Source organism: Psammomys obesus, unplaced genomic scaffold, assembly GCF_907164565.1.
Source record: "Psammomys obesus unplaced genomic scaffold, mPsaObe1.curated_primary_1811, whole genome shotgun sequence".
NCBI classification, from domain to species: domain Eukaryota; kingdom Metazoa; phylum Chordata; class Mammalia; order Rodentia; family Muridae; genus Psammomys; species Psammomys obesus.
Genome location: NW_026587216.1, coordinates 24,326,689 through 24,349,687, shown reverse-complemented (window position 1 = coordinate 24,349,687; position 22,999 = coordinate 24,326,689). Strand labels below are relative to the sequence as shown.

At 45.9% G+C, this 22,999-nt stretch overlaps 1 protein-coding gene across 5 annotated transcripts in view; it reads right to left on the bottom strand.

The window, feature by feature from the left end:
- Nucleotides 1-977: 977 nt before the first annotated feature.
- The window catches only part of Stau2 (staufen double-stranded RNA binding protein 2), a 241,352-nt gene continuing 219,330 nt past the window's right edge, over nt 978-22,999 (bottom strand). For 4 of the 5 annotated variants that reach the window (XM_055603173.1, XM_055603170.1, XM_055603171.1 and 1 more), the window contains 3 exons: nt 8,002-8,067; nt 3,259-3,347; nt 978-2,081 (listed from right to left, as the gene is read on the bottom strand). In XM_055603173.1, the coding sequence (XP_055459148.1) occupies nt 1,988-2,081; nt 3,259-3,347; nt 8,002-8,067 (249 nt within the window). In that variant the 3' untranslated portion in view covers nt 978-1,987. The remainder of the gene's footprint in view (nt 2,082-3,258; nt 3,348-8,001; nt 8,068-22,999) is intronic. The other variant, XM_055603172.1, reaches the window with a different exon arrangement.

Genomic DNA, 22,999 nt, shown 5'->3' with positions numbered 1-22,999 from the left:
GTGTAGAAGGATTGCTGTTCAGGAGGTGCCTTCCTGGGCAGTTCTAGAAGGCGCAGGATTCTGGATGAGGAATCAAAATGTATGCAAATGCCCAGCCTCCCACCATCCCTGCTGCTCTGTGGGTTTGGAAATGGTTCAGCTCATCAGACAGTCCTGGCTGAATGCTTCGGATACCTGGGTCCTGAGAACTGAGGCTTTTGTGTCCCTCGAGCTTGACATCTTCCCACAGACCTGCCCAGCTCGCTGCTGCTGCAGAAGGCTGTGGTGTTTACTGTGCTGGGAGAATGACAGCATTGCTTCGGGCTCCCTGCAGGAAGTGGGATCTCACCTCATCCAGGTTCAGAAGCCTTGGGTGGCAGAGTCCTAGTAGAAGTAAGGGGATGAGTTGGGGGCCCCCCTTGTCCCTGATTAGGCAGCAGGACTGTGCCCACACGAATACACATGAGAACCCCAAGTTTACAAAAGTGTTGTTCTTTTCACTGGGACCAAGCCTTATGTAACCAAGCCTGTTTCCTCCAAAGGCACCCAGCCCTCCCAGTACCGGCGGACTTCCCCACATGGGAATCATTAACGACAACCCCGGAGTTATTTCCTTATGGTGCCGTTTGTTTATCCTCCAGTCGCGTGTGAGTCAGCCAGCTCATGATGTGTAGTGGTTTTGCTTGTGAAATCTTACATAATTCTCTTCTTATTGTCAGGTTGGGCTGAGCAGTTAGACCATATAGTGTTTTCCCATTGCACAATGTTTGCAAATCAATAAGGAGAAAGCCTGAACAATGAGATGACAGTGGCTGGCTAGACCAGACCCTAGTCAGTCCCCAGTCACCCAGGAGGCCGCCTGAGGTTTCACAGATACAGCCCCTTTTAATTCCATGGCTGGGCAGGACAGCCCGGCTGGGTGGTGACCTTCCCCACAGGTTTCACAGCACTGTCATTTAAAAGGCGGGAGGAGGGGAATGAAAGAAAAACAATTCATACAGAAACTGACCAACTCTTTACTGCATTTGCCCCACACTGGATTCCAACATGCTGGTCCAGCGCGTGGTTGGCTAGAAGCTTCTCCCAACAGGCTTTCCCTTCCCCACCATGTACAGTACTTATTTTGATCCTACTCACTGTCCAGAGGCAGTTACTAAAGACACCCGATGCTAACAGTGAGCGGTAACAACACACGGATGGCAGTGGGCACGATTTCCACGACGGAGTAGACTCCCGGATGTGCGGAGGCAAGACGCCCCCTGAATGGCGAATGGCATCATGTAGCGCAAAACCTACAACTGCTCGGTTTAGTTCCATTCTGTCGTTTTCAGAGTCCTGAAGTACATGGAAACTACATGTTCCTAGTATTATTTATGTTGTAAATCAATTATCTGACCTGATTGAAAACATAGTTATTTGCATACATCTTCGGGAATTACCTTAAAGTAATTCAAGTGTGTGTGCGCGTGTGTGTGTGTGTGTGTGTGTGTGTGTGTTTGCAAGATGAAGGTTACAAATATCTGCATAAAAAGAGAAACCGTGAGACTATATGAAGACAACTGTCACATTCCACAGCACAGCATTGGTTAATTTCTGAATTGTCAAGCATTATTTCAAACAAGAGAGAGTATAACAACACAATCGCCACGACAAAACAATCGTAAGGACAGAACCAAACTCCTCTAGGAATCATTTTAAAACTTTAGCTTGGTTTCTAACACTTTTCGTTAATTGTTGTTTTTAAGCTCCAGTAGTGGGATCAGATTTCTGTTGCCTCTGGGCAAATGAGTTATGATCTGATCTCAAGTTCCAAGGGAAATGCTCAAAGTTTTATTTTCCCCCAGTTGAATAAACAGTACCGTGTACATTATCTCTTGTGTTAGAATAGTGTTGTCTTCACATAAGACTCAGATAATGGCATTAGCCATTCATTTCCTTGAACACAGACACCCTCATGCGTGCTGACAGGTTTATAAGGATGCGGTGGCAGCCGTGGTTCTGGGAGCTGCTAGATGGCCGACTTTGATTTCTTGCAGTCCTGAGTGATGGAGCCGGGGTTCGCCTGGTTATTGTCCGCTTTCTCTCGCAGATGCTTGGCTTGTCTGAAAGATTAATACATTAACAAGAGCTGAGGTCTGGGCTGCACATCTTCAGACATGTTTATTAGCAGATGGCACACAGAATTCAAAGGTCACCACAAAAGTGACATTTTAAAGTGAAACAACAATATTTATACTCAGATAGTCTGCTGATGAGATCATGTGGAAATGGTTTTGATTAAATTAGCTTATAAATGGTTGCCAATCTATAGACGACCTAAAATGCCATGTCTGTTTACCAAATGTTTTCCTCCCATGCTCATCTTACCTTTTAATGTAAACGACCACATGCTCTTTTGTTTTGTTTTCGTGCTCTTTCCTATGTTCATTTAACTGTAAGATTCAGCAGATCTGCTTTTCACTTCCCAGGTTCTGTGTTTTAATTTTAATTCCAATGATCCCTTCTGTGTGATGTAGCTGAGGCCACACAAGCTATTTCTATTGTTTTGAAAGTGCTTGGACTTTGTACTGTCAATAGAACTGACTTTCCGCTCTGTCAATGTAAACTGGGTCTCTAGAGAAACCCAAAACTCAGCCCCTTCCATAGCACCTTATGTTAAAAATCTCATAAAAAACTATAAGCTGGCTTTCAGGAATAATACTTCTATGTGCATGTTTATATATGCTTATAATGCTTACACTCTGCATGTTGGCTGGCATCCCTAGCAGTCCGGTTTCTGTGGCAGGATGTGCTAATGTTCCATGACACAACAAACAAACAAACAAACAAACAAAAAACAAATGCAAAAAAAAAAAAAGAGGCATGGGGGCGCTTTCAGTCCCATTTGTTTTCTTTCAGTTGTACTTAGAAGAAATGTGAGTGCATTTTTTTTTCTCAAAAAACGAGTTGGTGAGAGAATGCTTGACAGTATGCGGTGAACACAGTCCTGTGTGCTCTGCAGCTGCAGCTATCTGCAGTCAGAAAGATTGTCAGGATTTCCCTGAACGGCATTAAAATGCAGAGACAATGGCCAGCTGAAGGTGAGAGATCCACGGACATTTTAGAAAAGTTGATCATGACTATTTATATGGTTTTCATTCATCTGCATTTGGTTGAGGTATAAAGAATTTTGTGAGATTCAGACATCTTGTCTGGATTTTTCTTTTTAACCATACAATGATCATGTCTCATCTTTCGTATAGACACAAAGCTGAAAATACTGACCAAGGATATACTCACTTTTCAAGAGAACCTTTTTCAACATTCACTGCACCATCAATTGTTTCTAGTCCTTGTTCAGAAAACTGTTTCAAGGCACTTAAGGCTGCCTAAAAGTGAAAACAAACAAGGAGAACCATTCGCTGATTTTCACAGAATGAACAGGTGAGCATAAAAGAAAACCAAGATACAAAGGCTGTCATTTTCATCGGAGCTTTTATATGCTCTCGAGCAAAATTATGTTTGGGAGTTTGTATTACTGTGGGTCAAGGCATAAACGCACTGGACGCGTATGTCCGTCCATGTGTGAGTGTGCATATCCATGGACAAGCTCTTGGTGCTCCTGTACCCTGATCATGGTCAGGGCAGGGGAAAAAGGACTCCCCCCTTCTCTTTAGTCACAACTTTACAAGATCATGAGGTTTCCATCTGTAAATACAGAAACTTAAAACTCTTCCCCCACGATGACCGCCTAATTTCTCCTCCCATGGCTGAAACTGTGCACACCCTCTTCCTTGAAATGCAAGGACAACGGATTTTCTGCCTTCAGTTCTCCTTTCAAAATGAACAGCCATGGAGTGCCAACCAAGCCACGTGGTGGGGAGCAGGATACCCTGCAAGGAGAGGGAAAATCAGGCTCCCAGCTCCTGTGGGCTCTGGGGAGGTAGGGCTGGCCCGGCAGAGCCTGCAGAGGTGTTGAGAGGCCAGCGCGGGGGCCGTGGGATGCTGTTGGTGTTGACAGGCTGGTGGAGCCTGGCTGGATCGCTGGGAGGCACCAAAAATGCACCGCCGATAAGATCTACATAACTTGTTGACACTCTCGTGCGTGCTCCAAATTGTTAATTCCCTGAGTAAAAATTTGGGTCCTCTCGCCTACCCCACCCCCGCCTCCCAAACTCCATTAGAGGGGCTTTGTTGAGTCTGAGATAGGTGTCAGCAGTCCGGGGATGTCTGAACCTTGGCGAGGCCTGCTGCTTCACGCTTGGGGCATCTGGGTTTTCTCAGCTGCCTTTGAAAAGGGAGCTAGCTGCTCACTCATGCGGTCTCCCAAATAGCTGACTAGGCACGTGAGCTCTTTGAAATTTCTTTATGTAGAAATTACTTGGGACGGGTTAATTTTTAATTAATGGGCTGGGTTTTTTTTTTTTTTTTTTTTTTTTTTTTTTTTTTTTTTTTTTTTTGAGCGCAGCACAGTTCACAGGAACTGGGCAGGGAACCTACACAGCCCCCGTAATCCTCCCTCCATCCCTCTCACCTACGACGGCTTGCATTGCTGTAGGGTGGGTGTCTGCTGCACGTGACCAGCAAATATCAACGGATCACCTAACGTTCACATCAGGAAATCCATACAAGGATTCCTCTTTCTTTTGTGTTTTGAGAGATTGACATAGACTAGGCTAGCCTCAAACTCCCTGTGTAGCCAAGGGTGACCCTGAACTTCTGGTTTTCGTGCCTATATCCAGTGATGCTGACATTGCAGGTGCGCATGCGCCACTGACTGGTTTTCTGTGAGTTCTGACAAACGCATAAAGGCGCGTATTCAGCATTCCAGTATTATATTGAGAGGTCACACTGCTCTAAAAATCCCAAGACCTGCCCATTCATCTCTGTCTCCCTCCCAATCCTCAGTAACTTTTCAGAATGTCGTGAGGTTGAAATGCTCTACTCTGCGAACTGTCTCCGGCTCTTGTATGTCTTTTCAGTGTTCATTTCTTTTTTTATAGCTGGATTATATTCCACGGCATGCACGTACCACAGTTTATTTTTACCCCGTCACTTTTCAAAGTCACCTTGATTGTTTCTAGTTTGGGGAGATTGTGAATGAAACTGCCCTAGAGTCTGTGAACGTTTTAACATTAGAAACTTAATTTTAATTGAATAGTAGAGAGCTTAAATAGTTGTCTCTTTTCTTTTTAGGCTTTCTCTTTTGTTTTGTAAGTCACAGTTTCAATATGCAAGCAAAACAGGCAGTTTTCCATTCCAAGTGCTTCAGTAAGTCATTCTGTATAGGCCAATGTCTCTTCTGGGCAAGTAGGCCACTTCCCATTTTTCCCCCTATAAAAAGTTTTTAATACATTTTGAACTAAAATATAATTACATCACTTTCCTCTTTCTTTCCTCTCTCCAGGCCCTCCCAAGTCCCTTCCTTCCAACTCCTTTTGTGTCCCACCTCTCAAATTGATAGCCTCTTTTTCTTTGACTATTATATATATATATATATATATATATATATATATATATATATGTATATAAAAGTATGTATAAATAGATAAATTCAGCCAGCTTGTTGGGTTTCCAACGTGGGACAAGCCTCCCAGGTCCCACATGGACCTGGCATCCAGGTTCTCCCAGCATCCCTCAGTCCCTACCTGTTAGAGGGCATGGCTGGCATCCTATCCTCCACCCTGAACTTTTCAGCCCAGGGGCTGGGCTGCCCTATGTAATCCAGACATTTTGGTTCCCTCCCTCCTTCTGCATTTTCTCTCTCCCTGCGTGAACATGCTTTTTCTCTTTCTCTTCCCCTTCCTCTCTGTCTCCCTCCCAATGATAACTTCCCTGGCCTTGTTCCTTGGGACCAGTGAACCTGCCCAAGAGCTGCACCCAATAAAACCTAATTTTATGCTTTAATCTGACTTGAATTGGCTCATTGCTTCAGCAGAGAAAATCCATTCCTGCTGAGTTTTTGTTGTTTGTGTATATATGGTTTCAGCGCTATTATGTCTGTACCAGGCTTCCTTCTAGTTAAATAACTGGGCATCATTTCAATAATTTCTTTATTATAAATTCTTAGACCATTTTAGGCCTAAGATGATGTGGGTTTTGTTACTGTTGTGTTCTGTTTTTCTTTGTTTGACATGGGGTCTAGAGTTGGTTCATCTTCATCGTTTACTTTCCTTATTGCACTTAGAGCTAGGGACATGTGGCTGCTTTCAGTATGCAAACTCACACTCTGGAGACTCAGATTTAGACAGTTCTCTTCTGGCCTCTGGGATGGAAAGATCCACAGAGGACTGTGACTGTCACTTCGATTGGTCTAGAAGCCCTTGGGGATGCCATGTAGTCCTGAAGTGCTGGGTGGCTAGGCTAAGTACCGTCCTGTGGGTGTGTGCCCTCCCCTTGGCTTGTTCTAGTACTCTGAGCTTCTTTATGCCTTCTGCATGCACAAGGGGCACGGAGAACCAGGCCCACACTGCCACCCTCCAAAGAAAAATTCACGCCAAATTTAAAACACTGCAACTTTGTGGATTGGTCTGATGATCATAGAGCTCTTTGTAGATTCGAGGATTTTGAGCAAATCATCAGCTGCTTTGCTCAGATCCATCAATTAGGTACATTAGTGTCAGGAACACTCACATTCATCATTTTCTCCAAATGGATGACAGACAATCTATGGCATGCCAGGGCACTTTAATGTGCGATGTGATCTTGCTGAACAGAAGTCCTAAGAGCACCTTGGCCCTGCTCTACTCACAAGACCAGCACAACATGCAAATACAGCTCTCCATACTTTCGTTTTGGTCAGTGTTGGGAATGAACCCTGGGCCTTACCATGTTAGCTACATGTTCTACCCTACTGTCATGAAAAGACTCACGTGCAGGTTAGCTATAGCCCGTTTTCATTGTTTGTTCTGGAAACACTTGACGCAGTGTTGTCTGGACTCAGGAACCGCCTGACCTGCTTCTCCAAGCCCAGGACCAAAGCATCTGCCTCTCTCATCAGAACAGAGATGCAGAGATGAAGGCCAGGGCTTGGGGGAGCAGTTTCAGTGTCTTATCACTTGCAACATCTTCCAGATGATGTTATCCTCATGCCATTTAGGTCTTCTGCACCCTGTCATCACCTCAAGGATGTCCAGCAGGCTGGAATGGTGGCATGCTCTTTCGATCCATGCCATGAACGGTCTTTCACAGAGCTCTTGCGTGACTCCTTGTCTCCACAGGTATGCTCCATGGCTTCCAAGTAACATTTCTTATCTCATCGATGAGCTCATTCAGCCCACAGCTTACTGATAACCCGGAAGACAATAGCTTATAAGTATGAGAGGATTTTTTTTTCTGATTTACTAAGGGCAAAGGTGACAATTTATCTCAGCCTGTATAAACAGTAATAGCTACCATTTGGTGAACATCTTTAGGCTACAGTCATGGGATGGAGCCCTATACCTGCATGACCTCAGGTCTTATCATAGCCACAAAGTTGGTTTTACCTAGGAGCAAACAGAGGCCCAAAGAATTAAGTAACCCGCTTCAGGTCACTCAGCCAGTAAGTGCTAGGGCAGAGATGTGAACCCAAATCGAGTTCTTCACCACATCACTGTATTCGCTCTGAACTTTGAACTGTTCCTGTTCAGCAGCCCACAGTCAGCATTGCTTCTCTCAGCACCATTATTCCAGCATCCTTCGAATTCCTCCTGTGTTCATCTTCTCCATTGCTGCTCACAGTGTTGGCCTAAGCTGAGCACATACTTATTTCCAGGTCCTAGAAAAGGAATGGACTATCCCGTGGGTGTCTCAGTCCTCTTGCAGTCCCTAGGTTCCTTTCCAAAACCGCACAGGACGTTTCTGCATCATTCACTCTATGGGCTAACACCACATGCCTACAGTCCTCATTGGGTCACTTAGAATTACCCAGGGACCACAAATGAGATGACCTAATTCTCCATTTCTGAACATTGTGAAGGTAACAAATCTCGCTCCTTCACTGCGCTCCTTTCTTCATTTTTCAGAAAAACAAACAAACAAACAAACCTTTTCATTTCTTACCTGTGACTGCCTGCAAGAAGGAGAAAGCAGCGTTTGGGTTTTGCTGGGCTTGTGGGCTGTGGAATGCTGCAGTGATAAGAGGCCAGGGTTACAAAGGGGAATGGACAGACTGTGACGTATAGACAGCTGGGCACTCATTCTGCTTGGGCATGGAGAGTGGGGGTGCCTCTTCTGACAGGCACTCAGAGAACACTCCCAAAGCTGCTGCTTCCCACACCTGTGTGACACTCATTGTGTAATCAGAGCAGGCCTTTCCCATCACCATCCTCATCTTTGTTTTATTTGTTTGTTGACTTTGGAGATAGGGTCTCACCGTTTAGCCCAGGCTAGCCTGAGACTTGCAATCCAGCCCCAGATCGGTCTCACCCTCACAGCTGTCTTGTCCCTGAGGTATCTCCAGTGCTCAGTCACCACACAAGGTCTCACCCCACCCTACCCCACCTCCCACCCAATCCATCACCCACTCTTTTCCAAGTAAGGACATTCACAGCTTAAAGAAATCCACGGAAGGAGACAGGTGAGCTTCTGTTTGTACAGTCAAAGGCCTCTAGAGTCAGATCATGAACAATACCTGAAAAACCACACTGCTCGAAGCAAGCCTCAGCTTCATGCTGAGCTCAACATGCAAAATGAGGCTTTGCTATCAGATCAGTTACTGCAGAGAATAATGGATAATGATGTGATTTTATGAGCAAAGCGTAAAAGTGAGCAGTCCACAAATGTGTTTAAACACTTCCAGAATCTGTCCAGAGGGCGATAAAATCAACAGAATTCTCATGTTTGAACAATTTCAACTGAATATATTGTTAACTTATTGGAGGTAGCTGCTTTTAAAATTTCCAAATACACTATAAGCTTGATACATAAAGCTGAAGGACACTTTGAAATGGGGGAGAACAAGACTACCCTTATTTGGGCTTCATCATCAAGCCTGATGAAGAGGCAAGCTCTGAACAGTCTCCTCACTGAGAGTTAAGAGATAACAAGACGTTCTGGCCCCACTGTCTGCAGTCCACCCTCTCAGCATGAATGATTTGCTCTGTGATACAAGTAAACTAATCTTGGGGAGTCATGGGAAGGATCCACTCTGGGTCCTTAATGAGGCACATCCTGAATGATTCTAACCCAAGTTGGGTAACTTCCCACTTACTGTGGATTCCAGAATTTCAAAGATACACTAACATAAGGACCAGAGCTCTCCATAAGTCTTTGGCCGTAAACAAACAGACAACTCAGTGATTTCATTTCCAAGGTCAGAAAATGTTTTCCTAGCAAATCAAAACAAACACACTGAGCATCTAATGGGTGTGACCACAACCTACCAGCTACACTCTCAAAACCCAGCATTATGTCAGCGAACTTGCTTAAACAACAGAAGAAAAGGAAAGGAGAGAAACAGCCAAGGATTTACTGCAGCTTTACTATTTTCATTCTTGTATTCTCAGCTCTCTCTCTCTCTCTCTCTCTCTCTCTGTGTGTGTGTGTGTGTGTGTGTGTGTGTGTGTGTGTGTGTGTGTCAGGGGTGGCAGTGAGGGGTGAAGGAAGTAGAGTGGGGTGTAAGTGGGGAAAGGTTGTGAGTGGTATGTGTGGGGCGCATAGATGTGTGTGTGTTTCCTTTAGAGGAAAGCATCTGCATAGATACACAAAAATATTTTTAGTCCCCAAAGGTTTTATAACTGTTTTGTGAGTAAAGCCCCACAGCCCTAGATAGCTGTCGCTACCATTTCATGTGTCCCTTGTTTTGGATGTTGTTATAGCAATGTCAGAAACACGATGCCAATGAGATTATTTTCCATGCCTACTTGCCGGGCGTGTGTGTGTGTGTATGTGTGTGCACACACACACAGGAGCACACACACAAACCCAGAACAGAGAGGCTTCTTTCCAGTCATTTTTGCTATCTTTATCTCTCCTCTTGTCGATTAGCAATTATCAGGTATTGTTGACACCAGCAGTTATTCTTCCTGCTTTCTTGTCTAAGGGATTAGCATGTAATGACAAAGTACCAGCATTAGGTCACTTTCTGAGAGATGACAATGGCCTTTACGAGCAAAGGCCTTCTGCACGGCAGTTGCTCATGCGGCTTTGAACAAGACTCGCAACAGATCTTTTCATTTCCTTTGCTTCTGTCACATTTTTCCCACCAACTCATATCCCAGTTCCCAGAAACAGGCTGCTCCTATCAAAGTCACCAGTAACCACACACCCGAATGTGGCCTTCACAGTCAAGTAAGCATTCAGGGTTTGTTTTGTTTTGCCTTTCTCCCCCAAAGTACCCACTCCTGGTGGTGGTGGTGGTGGGGGCAGAGCTAACTGTTGGATTCTGCTCAGAGAGGCCACAGTTAATCAAACCAGGATCCTGTCAGAAGGAAATGATAGCTTTTCAAAGGCAAACATCCTCAGGAAGAGACTCTCCTAACCTCTTATCTAAATAACTGGAACAAACAAACAAATAAACAAACAAACCAGACCTTCCTTCACTAAACAGGAAGGTTGCACAGCAGCATTCCTTACTTGGAAAGGTCTGCACTTCAGACTTAGTCTTTCTCATGTAAAACAAGAGGAACCCAAACAGACTTGTGTTTCTGACCTGTCACACCGAGGTAGGTCCTTCAGTCGCCTCCATTTCAGAGGCGGCATGTTACATTAAAGAGGATTACGCTGAGCTTCAATTAACGCACTTGCTTCCCGGCCTGCCAACAATTTCATTCTAGCCTGTGCTTTTCATTCGTGCTTCCCCAAACTTATTAGTTCAGGTAATTTTCATAAAATTGTCACTTTATAAGATGGCTTGCCCTTGAAGAAAAGGAATGTATACTTGCTAAGGTGAAAATTACTTGTTACGGAAAAAAATAATTGAAGGGTAGGTGCTCTGAGGCATGAAGATTCCCAGTAGTCTTTCTAAACAGGTGTTTAGACTCTAGAATTTGGGGACCTACTTTAAAGCTAAGCCTTTAAAGCAGAGACTTCACCATCACCTATATTCTTTTGGTTTGGACATTAGAATGGTGGCTTGAATGGGAATGGCTCCCATAGGTTCATATTTTCAAAAGTTTGGTTCCCAGTTAGTGGAACTATTTGGGAAGACGTGAGAAATATGGCCTTGTCGGTATGTCACTGGGCAATGGGCTCTGAGGTTTCAAAAGCCCAGGCCAGGCCCAGTCTGTCTGTCTGCCTATCTGTCTGTCTGTCTGTCTTTCTCTGCCTACTGCCTGTGGATCCGGAAGTAAAGCTTTCAGCTACTGCTCCAACACGATGCCTGCATGCCTGCCACCATGACGATCGCAGACTAACTCTGAAACTGTCGGCAAGCCTTACCTTTTCGAAGAGGTACCTTGGTCATGGTTTCTCTTCACTGAAATAAAATACGAACTAAGACAGTCTCCATCTCTGTCTCCACATTCCTTTCATGTTTCTTCTAAGTTTTCAAGTTTACTGGCTTTTTATTGTTGTTTGTGCGGAAGTCCTAGAGTAGTATTCTGTGACTTCACGCCTAACAACACTAAAAATAAACATTTATGTCACATAATTTCATGTTAAAGTTTCCTTGGTAGTCTCAAAGATATCTGCTTGAACCTGCAGATTTTATGTAGTATTTAGCTGGTTAGTCTCCTAAGCCCTAGGGCTCCTCTGGCTATGGAACCATTGCTGCCCATGACCTCATGGTACCTGTATTTAACTTTGCAAGGAGAAAAGGGCCTTGCAGGTGGGATTAGTTAAGAACCTTGAAACCATATGCTTAGCTTTGAATTATGCAGGTGGGCCCAATCTAGTCACATGAGCTCTTCAAATTGGAGAACCATTCCCAGCTGTGGTAAGATGGGGGTGGAGGTTGGCGGAGGTGACATCATCCATTCTAAATATAACGGGAAGACCATAAACCAAAAAAAAAAAAAAAAAAAAAAAAGAAAAAAAAATGCAGGCAAGCGTCTAGGAACTGGGAAGGCAAGCAAATAGATTGACTCTAGCCTATAGAAGGAAGTGCATAGATGGTAGTGTACATAAGCCGGAAGCCACCACATTTGTAACTGTTACAGCAGTCACAGAAGACAAACAAGAGCCTTTCAAGGGGGCTGTGGGTCACACTGATGCCGGATTCTTTCCTGGAACAAGGTGGATGCTGGTTCTGAAAGGAGACCATGAGAGCTGGAGATACCTGCCCAGAAGGAGGTGAGGCCTGAAAGAGAAGAGGGTGACAATGCTCCCGACAAGCCAGACTCCAGCTTCTAGAACAGAATCCAACCTTTTCCTATGGAGCTATGGGCCTCTCTCCTCACTCATCCTTATACTCAGCTCTACTCTGTTCCTCCCGGAACAAGTTCCCTCCTTTACCCCTAGCAGGTACCTTTAGTCATTCTTTTGGCAACCAGCTGCTTGCCAGCCCTTAGGTCTTAGTATGGGGAGGCCTCCCTGATGTTCCCCATACCCCCATGCCTGTCACATACCCTTGTTTATGTCCCTCACTTGTCACAGTCCATCATTATTCCCTTGAGGAAAGGCCCTGGTGTGTATGACTCACCTCTAGGTGTGACCATTCATTGAACAAATATCTATTGAGAGCCCGGTGCTGTGCTCAGCGCTAGGAAAACCCACACCAGTATGCGAGCCTCTTCAGTCAGGAGTAAGGCATGCAAACAGTGGCCCCATGATATGACGAGTGGAGCAATGAAGGTTAGGCAAGGGTAACAGCAACAAAGAGCAAAAGTCAAACAAGGCCACACAGGGGATGAGAAAGAGAGAGAGAGAGAGAGAGAACTCTTCAGCCCAAAGCCCTTGGGCATGGCTGGGAGCATAAGCAGGGTTTGGGAGTAAGGTGTGTGCTGAGGGCAGTGTTGAAGGTAGAGTACAGGGAGAAGCATTATGGTGGGAAAGATTAGGCCAAGCTCCAGGGACAGAAGTCACAAACAAATAACGTAGACTCCAAAAAGAAAAGAGCCTTGTGTCCAGGGAGGGCAGGAGGCCCCTGCAGGAAGACCCAGTGAGGCCCAGTAGCTTGTGCACACGGTCAGTCTGAGGGCAGGTGGCTGTGGAGGCCTGTCTTAAAGTTTCCTGCTACTCAGTCAGGGCTGCTCACAAAAACAAGGCCTCACATGTGGAGATCCCACGTACTCGTGCAGTTGGAGAAGGGTTCTTGGAAAGGTGACACTAGTATGAGTTATAAATAGTGTGCTGGGGTCTCACGGAGAGGGGCAAATGTGGCTCGGCTCCCCACGGCCATGTGAGGAAGCATCTATCCCATGCCTTCCTCACCATCACCGTTGAGGAAGCAAGATCAGGGAAACCATTTGGTATAGGGAGTCCCTGATGGGAGGTGTAGAGTCTTTGGAGGGTTCTGCCATATATAGGCAGTGTTAAACCGGTTCTCCAAGTTAAGAAGATGCTGGCTCAGCAAGGTGGCTCGGCAGGTAAAGGCACTTGCCGCCAAGCCTGATGACCTGAGTTCGTTCTCCATAACCCATACGGTGGGAGGAGAGAACTGACTCCTGCAAGTTGTCCTCTGACCCCCGCACATACAGATATTACACACAAATAAGCGGTATGTTTGTGTGTGAAAGGGAGGGAGGGAGAGAGAGCATGCTGACTGCAGCAACTATTGAGATTCCCATCACAGCCAATGACTTCCAAGAGACTCCTGTCAACTCAGATGTGTGCTTGAGTGGCAGATGCAGACCAACGGGATCTAGTCCAGTTCCCTAAACCCACTGCATATAAATATCATGCATTCAAGCCAGCTTCCTGAACCCTCAAGCAAAATGGGGTGGACACCTAGGATTTACAGCTGAACAAACTTGGGCTGAACAGCTGGCTTCCCTTCTTATTAGCCACGATCTTGGGCAAGTAAAAAAACCTCAGCTACTGGATGATAGGGTTTGTGATACTGACCAAACACTCCTCACGTCCAAATTCATGACATCTTCGCCCACAGCCTTAATAACTTGACTTCCATCCTAGTAAAAATGTGGTCACGGACACACAGATGAAATAATCACAAGGTCATGTGGCTTGTTCCAGGTAGGGCTGGAACCTAAACAGACTGGCTCTGGAAGTAGGAGACTTTCATCTGAGTGCTCACCGACCAAAACACAGAGCACTGTGAGAGCGAAGGTCTGGGTGTGGGAGCCAAAGCCACGGTTCTCTCTGACAGACTCCCCTTCTGTGCTTACGGTCTCCTGAGCAGTGATCACTTGGGGTATTACTTGAAAAGGTGCAGAGTGGTAGCAAAGGCTACTAGACTTGTCTAGGCAGGCATTCTTGGGTTAGGCAGAGCTGACCAAAACAGTGGAGCCTTTTGCATGAGGTAGAGATTTGCAGCTTGGCTCATTTTGGAGCTACTGTATACTGAGAACCCAAGTAAAGGGTGGCCAGACACTCACTGGGTTAACCAGAACCTATAAATGAATATGTTAATTGGTAACTTCTTATTTTTTTCTTTGCTTGGCTTCTGGGACTTCCTGTATTATTGCTTTTCCTCTTTTTCACCCCTGTCAGTCTCCTGTGGAGTTGGTTTTTCCTTCTTCCTGACTTTAGAAATGTCTTCTTGGCTCTCTTATCATCTCTACCAAGATGATTTACTCTCTCAAGATGATTTCTTTGAGCCTGGTAGCTTCAGTCTCTTACAAATACAGATAGCTCACATTCCTATCGTTAGCCTGGCCTCTGACCTCAGAATTCACGTGCCTGGTGGATTTCTGTAATACATGGCATGTCAATCCTGCCACAAACTGAAGTGGTCATTCCCAACCCCACACCACTCTTCTTCTGGAAATGGCACCCCACTCAACCAGCTGCTCAGACAAAGCCCCTAGGATTGAGGTGGCTTCTCTGCCACCTTCTATACCGGCCCATTAACCAACTCAGTTGGTTCTTTTCTGAAGTCTCTCCAGAATCCAGTTCTGTGTCCTGCTACTGTCAGCCCACAGCACTGTAATCTTCTGGGGACTGATGGGGCATCTAAAGCTTAGCCTTTGTTCATCTGCTAAACTGTAAACAAGGGGCCTGGTCATTACCTGGCTAAGAGCCAGGTAATTTCTCTAAGAACTCTCTAAGCCTCATTTCTCTAAGAACAGCACCTAGTTCCTCACAATGGCCCCAAGTATGAGCGTGTCCCATCTGCCGCTCTGGTCTTATCATACTTGAGCGTCCACCACAGGCTCCAGCATGGCAGCCCCTCCTTCTTGGAACTCCTCAGTTCACTCCTGCCTCGGGGATTCTCATGCACTTTTCCTCAGGCCCACTTCCACCTCCCTCCTTCCACAGTTCTCTTTCAGGTACTATCCCCTGCCCTCTGGTTCCAAAGGAGTCACACCACAGCACCCCACCCCACCCCACCACACACCAACCTATGTCCTTCTCCTCAAACTGCCGCAATTTCAGCAAAACATTTTCCCTAATATTTTATCATTTATTTAACCATTTCCTTGCTTCCTAATTTTCTGTGTGTCCCTCTGGAAGAACGCTATGTGCTGTTCTCACTGCTGAGCACTTGACACACAAACTAGGAGACATTCAACAGTTACTGGTTGAATGACAGAGAGGAATGAGTGGGTAAAAACAGTACCTACATTCAAGAATGTCTAGCCAGCTTCTCACTGCCTGTGTTATACACTCTTACTAATTCTCAGACTCAATAAGGAAAGTGGAGAGCTGAGTATCTCCTTGATTCATTGAAACATAAAAGGAACAATTCACTCAACGGTGGGTGAAATGCCGGTTAGTCAGCCGGAGTTAGGTGGTGGCAAAATCAGGCTAAGCTGCCATGTGGCTGTTTCCCTAAGTGGTCAACTAATTTTATGACATTTATATTATTGCAAATTTGGAAGAAATTTTTATTGTAATTAACTCATTTTTTTTTTTCCTAGAAGCACTTCTTATCTTTCATTCCTTCTGGCTTTTATCATCCACACCAATGCAAAGTAACTGTAAAAGTCAAGAAATAGAATGTCCTGTTTTTGTTTTTAATTACAACTGGAAAAAAAGCACGTCACCAAGACGCAACATTTGGTTTGATAAGTGTAGACTCTACCAAAAGCAGTTTCTAATTGAAGGCCATGTCTTCGAGGAAGACATGCTTCCTCAGGAAGGCTGCTACCTTAGTCTCCTTAAGACACCTTTGTTAAGACAATATAATCAAACAAAGGGATTTTCTTTGTACTGGAACAACGTCATGGCAATACTCTTTCTCATTTCTACTCCTAAATGAGAAGAAATTGAGACTACTTTGAGGAACACAGTTTAAGTCTGCTTAAGAAACAGCTAGGACTAGAACAGACATGGGCTAACACACCCAAACACGCTGCTCTCTAATTGCTTGTCTGCAAAACAAAGACGTAAGCCTGCAAGGGTCAGGATTTCGGCTCCGTTGGTGGTCGTCTCCTAATCTACCTACTTTAAACTGCAAGCATGGCAACTGGCAGTCTTCTAACGTCTACTGACAGACCACTCCTCCCCGAAAGGATACATTCCCTTTCCAAAGTAGACTTTTTCTAAAGATACTGTGTCAAATTCCACTTTTGATGGTTAATTGTTTAAGGAAACGAGATAGCTTAGAAGAGGGTATCTGTGGCAGACATAGAAGTTTAGGGGCAAAATGTAACGCAGGACATTCCAACATGTAAAAATCAAAACTTTAACTCAGGCAAAGGGCATTGTAACAACCAACAATGCCTGACATTCAGTTGGATGGAATTGTAATGTTGAAATGAATTGTAGGAATATTGCAAATGTTTTGCCTGTAGCATCTGGTAGCATCAAAGGCCAGGAGGGAAACCATGACCACCGCCAGAATTAAAACCTGCCTCTTTGGATAAATATGCGGAAAGGATATGAATTAAGTTATCAGAAGGCTAGAAGAATTTGCTGAAAAGGGGGTGGTTTCTAAAAGCAAGAAGTTATTTGGAATTTGACAGTGTGGGGCTTAGTTCTTTGCATAGCTAGCATTATAAGCCAAATAAGGACAGGATGGTATTTCAAAGGAGGAAAATCAGCGAATGTGTACAAACATGAAAGGCACAGGCGATACCTTGACTCCAAAAGTAAGTGGTACTTATGGTATCAGATGCAATCTGGGACGTGACCCAAAGGAAACTGGGCACCACTCTAGAAAGCCTTTCTGTGCAGAAAGAGAAGGCTAACTTGTAAACTCTATGCCCTGTGCAACTGCCAAAGCAACCTAACTGCCTGAGGTCCAGAAGAGTGGTCCTGGGGGTGGAACCCAGTTCCTTAGCACACTATGCATCTCTGCCCTTTTGTCTGACACATGTACTCTCTTCAGGCCCTGGAAGGAAAAATAAGGTGGAAGGTGGTGAATAGGAGAGGATTATGAGTGGGGACAAAAGACCTCATGTCCACGGTCCAGACAACACTGAATGCCATGGAAGGTTGGGTAGAGTAGCCTAGCTGTGAGTTCCCAAAGGGAGAATTCCAAGCCAGCAGGTGGGAAAGGCGTGAGCAGGATCATTTGTTCTTGCTGACCAGTCTGCACACATCTCCCTGGTTAAAAGTTATGTCCCTCAGTTAGGGTGGACTTGGCACTTCCTTGTCTTGGTATGTGCAGCATTAACAGTGGCCTGGAGCTAATGCCCCCTCGTTCTTGGTAGAATTGGCTGCATAGCTAACAAAGCCCAGGGCCGTTAAGATGGCTGTCCTGTGTTCTAATATTCCCAAGAAACAGTTGGCGCACCCTCCTGTCCTCAACATGGCTTCTCTGTGAAGACATCTCTAGAGGAGACAGAAACTGCATGCTGAGAGCCATCGCTTACGGCATCAGTTCTGTGCCGCTGTCTAAGGAAAAGGTTTCAGGGGAGAAAAAAAATCTTCACCCCTCCTCCTTTAGGAGGAGACCCACGGAAGAGATAAGAGGGCTTTCCCAGAAGACAAAGGGTGGTGGGGTTTTCTGGTGAACACCAACCTAGAAACTAAAAAGAAGCCGGACTTCTCTATCAACTGAGAAAGTGGGAAGTTCCAGATGAGTAAGCAGAACCACAGAACCTTGGAAAGATCCAAAGCCTTGTTGTGTCTCCTTTTGGTGTTTACCAAGAACACTGGCAGTTCGAGTGTGAATGGCTAGGGCCAGCAAAGAAAGGACACGCCCCAAGGTTTGCATCTCACTTGGCAGCAAGCCAGGGCAAAAGAAATCTTTTAGAACAGATGGTGACAGAAAGCAGCTTTATTAATATTTAAAAAAAGGTAATAAATTGGACTATAGCAACTTTTACTTTGTGAAAGACCCCAGGAAAAGACTGAAAAAGCAAAACAAACAAACAAAAAAAACCAAGCTACAACTGGACAGATATGTCTACACACCACTTATAGGACAGGAGAACAGTGTGCACAGTACATGAGGAACTTAGACTCAACAGCAAAAACCAAACTGTCCAATCAGAAAATGGGAAAGGGGCATGAAGCTGGCACTTGTGAAGGCTCACAGCGGTGGCCAAGAAACATGTGAAAAGATGTTCAGCATCATGCCACTGAGGCTGTGCGGTACATGCCACACAGCTGAGATCCAAATGCTGTAGACAACCCAGAGAAATGGACCCACTCCTGCATTTGTGACCGGAACATAAAATGGCTTGGCTACTTTGGAAAACAGTTTTCTGTTTAAAACAACAACAAAACCCAAAACACTGAACATACATGTTAACAGGAATCACACACCTGGGTATTTACCTCAGACAAATGAAAATTTATGTCCATGTAGATGTTCACAGGAGCTTCATTTGTACTAGTCAAAATCTGGAAATGAGCAAACTATTCCATGGTAGGTGAACTATTAAACTGATGTGCTACATTCATACCACGGGGAAACAAATGATACACACGGTGGCCTGAAAGTACCAGAAGGGCATGAAGCTGAGTGAAAAAAAAAAAGCTAGTTGGTTTCTTTTTTTTAAACAATTTTATTTTTCCAAGTAATGCTAGACCTTAGATGACTTCTTGCCAGACAAACACATCTATTCTGCTTTCTTTAAGTACTTCACTGTGTAGCTATACCACAACCTGCAGTGTTTCCCCGGATTGATAGATAATTAGGTCACTCTTAACTTATCAATGCTACTGCAGTGGGCATTCTAATAAAGCCTTTCACACACACGGCATATGTGAGATGAATAATGCTTAGAGGGAAGAAGAAGATGGCCCCATCACTGGGGCCTGGAGAGGAAGGATGTACAGTACAGACGCTGTGCTGCCCACAGCCCATGTGGCAAGGCCACAGGAAAGGGCACCTCTGTGTAGTTCAGTCACACCCTAAGGCACTGGGTTTCAGGGGTTCAATAGAAGGCCTTCCTGCAGGCACCGTTCTTCAGCCCAAGGAAGGATCCGTGTAACAGGTCAAAGAGCGTAGACTAGTCACATGTGAATTTTAAGAGAGTATTATATCCTCAGATCTGTCCCTGCACCAGGGTGAAAGCCGCAGGGGTAGCAGGGAAGCCAATCAGGAGGCCGGAAGATAGACCAGTGTCTTTTCCTGGCTTCCTGTCTCCTCTGTTGCTCTCACACACCAGCCACTTTTGCTGGGTTCCATCTCGCCAGATACTTGAGGCCAGATGAGTGGAAGAAGCAGCTGGCTTCAGGGTGTCTCAGGCTTCCCTCAAGGCCTACTGTACCCATGGGATCTCCCTGCATACAGAAAGCACCACACCCTTCCTGCAGCCTGCTGGGAGGCAGGCCAGGTGCAGGAACAGGACAAATAGCAGCCTCTCCCCCAGGGTGCCCAGTGGAGATGCCAGAGTTGAGGGTCCCATGAGTGATGGAGAGGAGTAAAGAGTTTACACACATAGGCTGAGGATTCCTTGTCTGGAGTGCTTCAGATCTCGGAGGCACTGATTTGGACATAGATTTGAGTATCAGGACCTCCCCAAGGCCCAAATCTGAAACTTCAATGTTTTGAGTTCTGAAGTTTTTCAGATTTCAGATTTTGAGGTTGGGGACTGGGGCATAGTAACATGCAACAGGAACTTACTTAGCTCCTCTTGAGGCATATCAGTAGAACCTCTGGACCTCACAGCGAGCGCAGCGCCTACACCAACTGCCAGACCTTAGTCAAGGCCTTAAACACAGTGACTATGCTAGTGTATACTCACAGTGTCCTGACAATGTCTGTTAACATAATTTTATGAAGTCTTTGGTTGGTTTTTGTTGTTGTTCTTGTTAGGTTTGTTTATTTGTTGTTTTTTTTTTTTCCGAGACAGGGTTTCTCTGTGTATTCCTGGCTGTCCTGGAACTCGTTCGGGTAGACCAGGCTGGCTTCGAACTCAAGAGCTCCGCCCGCCTCTGCCTTCTGAGTGCTAGGATTAAAGGCCTGAGCCACCCCCACCCCACTTCTCCCCCACCCCCGCTCGATCTTTAGTATTTTAAAGCATTCTGAGGAGAGGAGTGTAGGCTTTACCAGTGTGCCTAAAGGGCCCATATAGCTCACGAAAGGCCAGAACAACTCTGTCTATCAAGGCTGTCAGTGAGATGTTGTGAGATGCAGATGAGAATAGCCTCTCCACCCTCTAGTAAGATCTTAGGGGCAAGGACAGGGACAACAGGCTGCTCCCCAGTGACTAGAGAAGTCAGGCTTTGAAATATAGTAACAGCTAGGAGTGTGTGTGTGTGTGTGTGTGTGTGTGTGTGTGTGTGTGTGTGTGCACGCGCGCGCGCACACGCGCTCGTGTGCTGAATGCCTGGATAGCTGTACTCGCCTGTGTGTCCACACGGGGAAGTTTTGATTGTCTTTCTCTATAGCTCTCCATCTTCTGGATTGTTTTGATACAGGTTCTCTCACTGACTGCCATTTTGGCTATATTCCTGGCCAGCTAGTCCAGGGAATTAGATGTCTTCATCATTTCCTGCCCTGGCCTCACCAGCATGGAGATTACTGGTGGGTGCCCCTATACAGCTTTTACAAGCCTGCTGGGGATTCGAACTCTCAGGTCCTCACAAGGACCTAACAGAGCAACCACTTTCCCAAGCTCCAACTGCTGCTTTTAGGTATTTTTTTTTTTGAACCCTGGCACAGGCAGATCATGTCAGGACCCTCTGCCTACTACCTGGACCGGCCTCTCTGAACACTCATAATTTGCTCAACCAGAAGGTGAAGGAGAGAGAGCTTTGGCTCTAGTCACACAGAGTGTTCAGTCTTTGCTCCAAGCTGACTAGATGCTTCTATTGTTATGTATCCAGACACCGCAGGGTGTGGTGGCTCTAAAGGGGACAGTGAGGCAAGAAGGTGACGGCATTTGTAGTGAGCAGCCACCCCCCTCCTTCTCTAAAATGGTTGCGTAAACACACCCAAATGCCAGAGCAGAAGACACCAAGCCATCCAAACACCAAAGGCCCCAATCATCCTGTATGGGTCCCACACACTGCAGGACAAAGGCTGCCCTTGGCAACCCTGCACCCAGGCTCCCTCCTGAAGCAACTCAAGAGATGTCACCCTGGCCTGGGGCTTTCTCCGTTCTAGCAACTCGTTCAGAATTTTGTGCTTTTCACTCTTTGAGACTTCGTCTTGGCTCATCCTACACAAAACTACGGCCGTCAGCTCCTCTAACGGGGGTGTCTATAAAGAACAGCCCCAAATCTGCTCTTTCAGTGCACTTAATGTCTTTCCAATTAGATCCAGATGTGAGCAGCCGAGGGAACCGTTCTCAGGACTGGACAAGATGACATAAATCTTGCAGCTGACAGAGATCCCACTGAGCTCGGTTGGGGAAACTCACAGAGAACTTGTTTGGGGCCAGAAAAGCGGCTGGTTATAAAGACAGATGTGTACACTCTGATTCAAAAAAACACGTTCCGAGAGCGGGAGCGCGCCCCCACGAACACTGTGCCTACAAACCTTCTGCAGGCGAGAGCCTGGCTGGGGCTCCTGCTCGCAGCTAGATCAAAGGAGTGACTGAGCAGGCTGCTAGAAAACAGACCACAGCCGATGCTTCCTGGCTCCTTAATTGCCCTTCTCAGGGAGAGGAAGGTGGGCACTCCTGACAGACCTTTGCTGGAGGAGAACAAGGGCTGTTTGTGCAGCTGAGGGCTTGGCCTTTATTTTTTTAATTATCTGGTCTTGTACACTTTCCAGAAAGTTCCTTTTAAAAATAGTATATTCTTCCTCCTCGTCTCCAGATGCTAGGAAGTGCAGGTTCAATCAAAACCGTGTCTATTTCAAAGGGACACACATACAAAAACAAAACAAAAAAACAAAACAAAACGAAAAAAAAAAAAAAACGGGCTAGAGTTAAAGGACTTTGGTGGCACAAGGCCCAAAGACTGAGAGCTTTGGTTTTCTTTTACCCTCCCAGTAATTTTGCTTTTAAAGCTCAGAAAACAAATTGCACCGAAGGATCAGCTTCTGCAGAATGCAGAGAAGGTGGAGAAGGGCAGGGTGGGCAGTGAAGGTAAAGAGCGGGTAGGGTGAGCCTGGGCAGAAGCGCCATGACCAGACAGGTGCCATGGTGAACGGGCAGCTCGGGTGCCCACAGAAGGCTTGCACTCTGGCGGCTCTGCGTTCACGTGGAGCGACGGGGGCACTCTTCCTTTGACAGCACCCCAGACTGACGCATAGTGTCTTCTCTAACCCCTCTTTCGCCTCACGTCAGCATCTGGCTGTGTGACAGAGGTCAGGGGGTCTGGTCTGAGGCACTTCACACAGGCCATTGGCAACTGGTCAGGGCCCATCTCGTGAGCTTGAGCTGGGCCGTCCCAGAATCGGCAGCTCTGTCCGGTCTGGGCTCAGACCACTCCTCCAACATGAGTCCCCCCAAAAACTGGTGAGAATGCATTTCGGTGGGAGTCACATGCCCTGGGCCCCAGCCACCACCTGATCCTGTCTGTCTTGGACCTGATCCTGTCTGTCTGTCTTGGGTGGGTGATAGCAGTACTTTGCTGCTCCTTGGAGTAGAGTCCACCTACTCTACCAGGCCCCAAAAGGCAGCAAATGGAATCCAAGATCACAGAAGGGGACGAACACATGAACACACACACACACACACACACACACACACACACACACACACACACA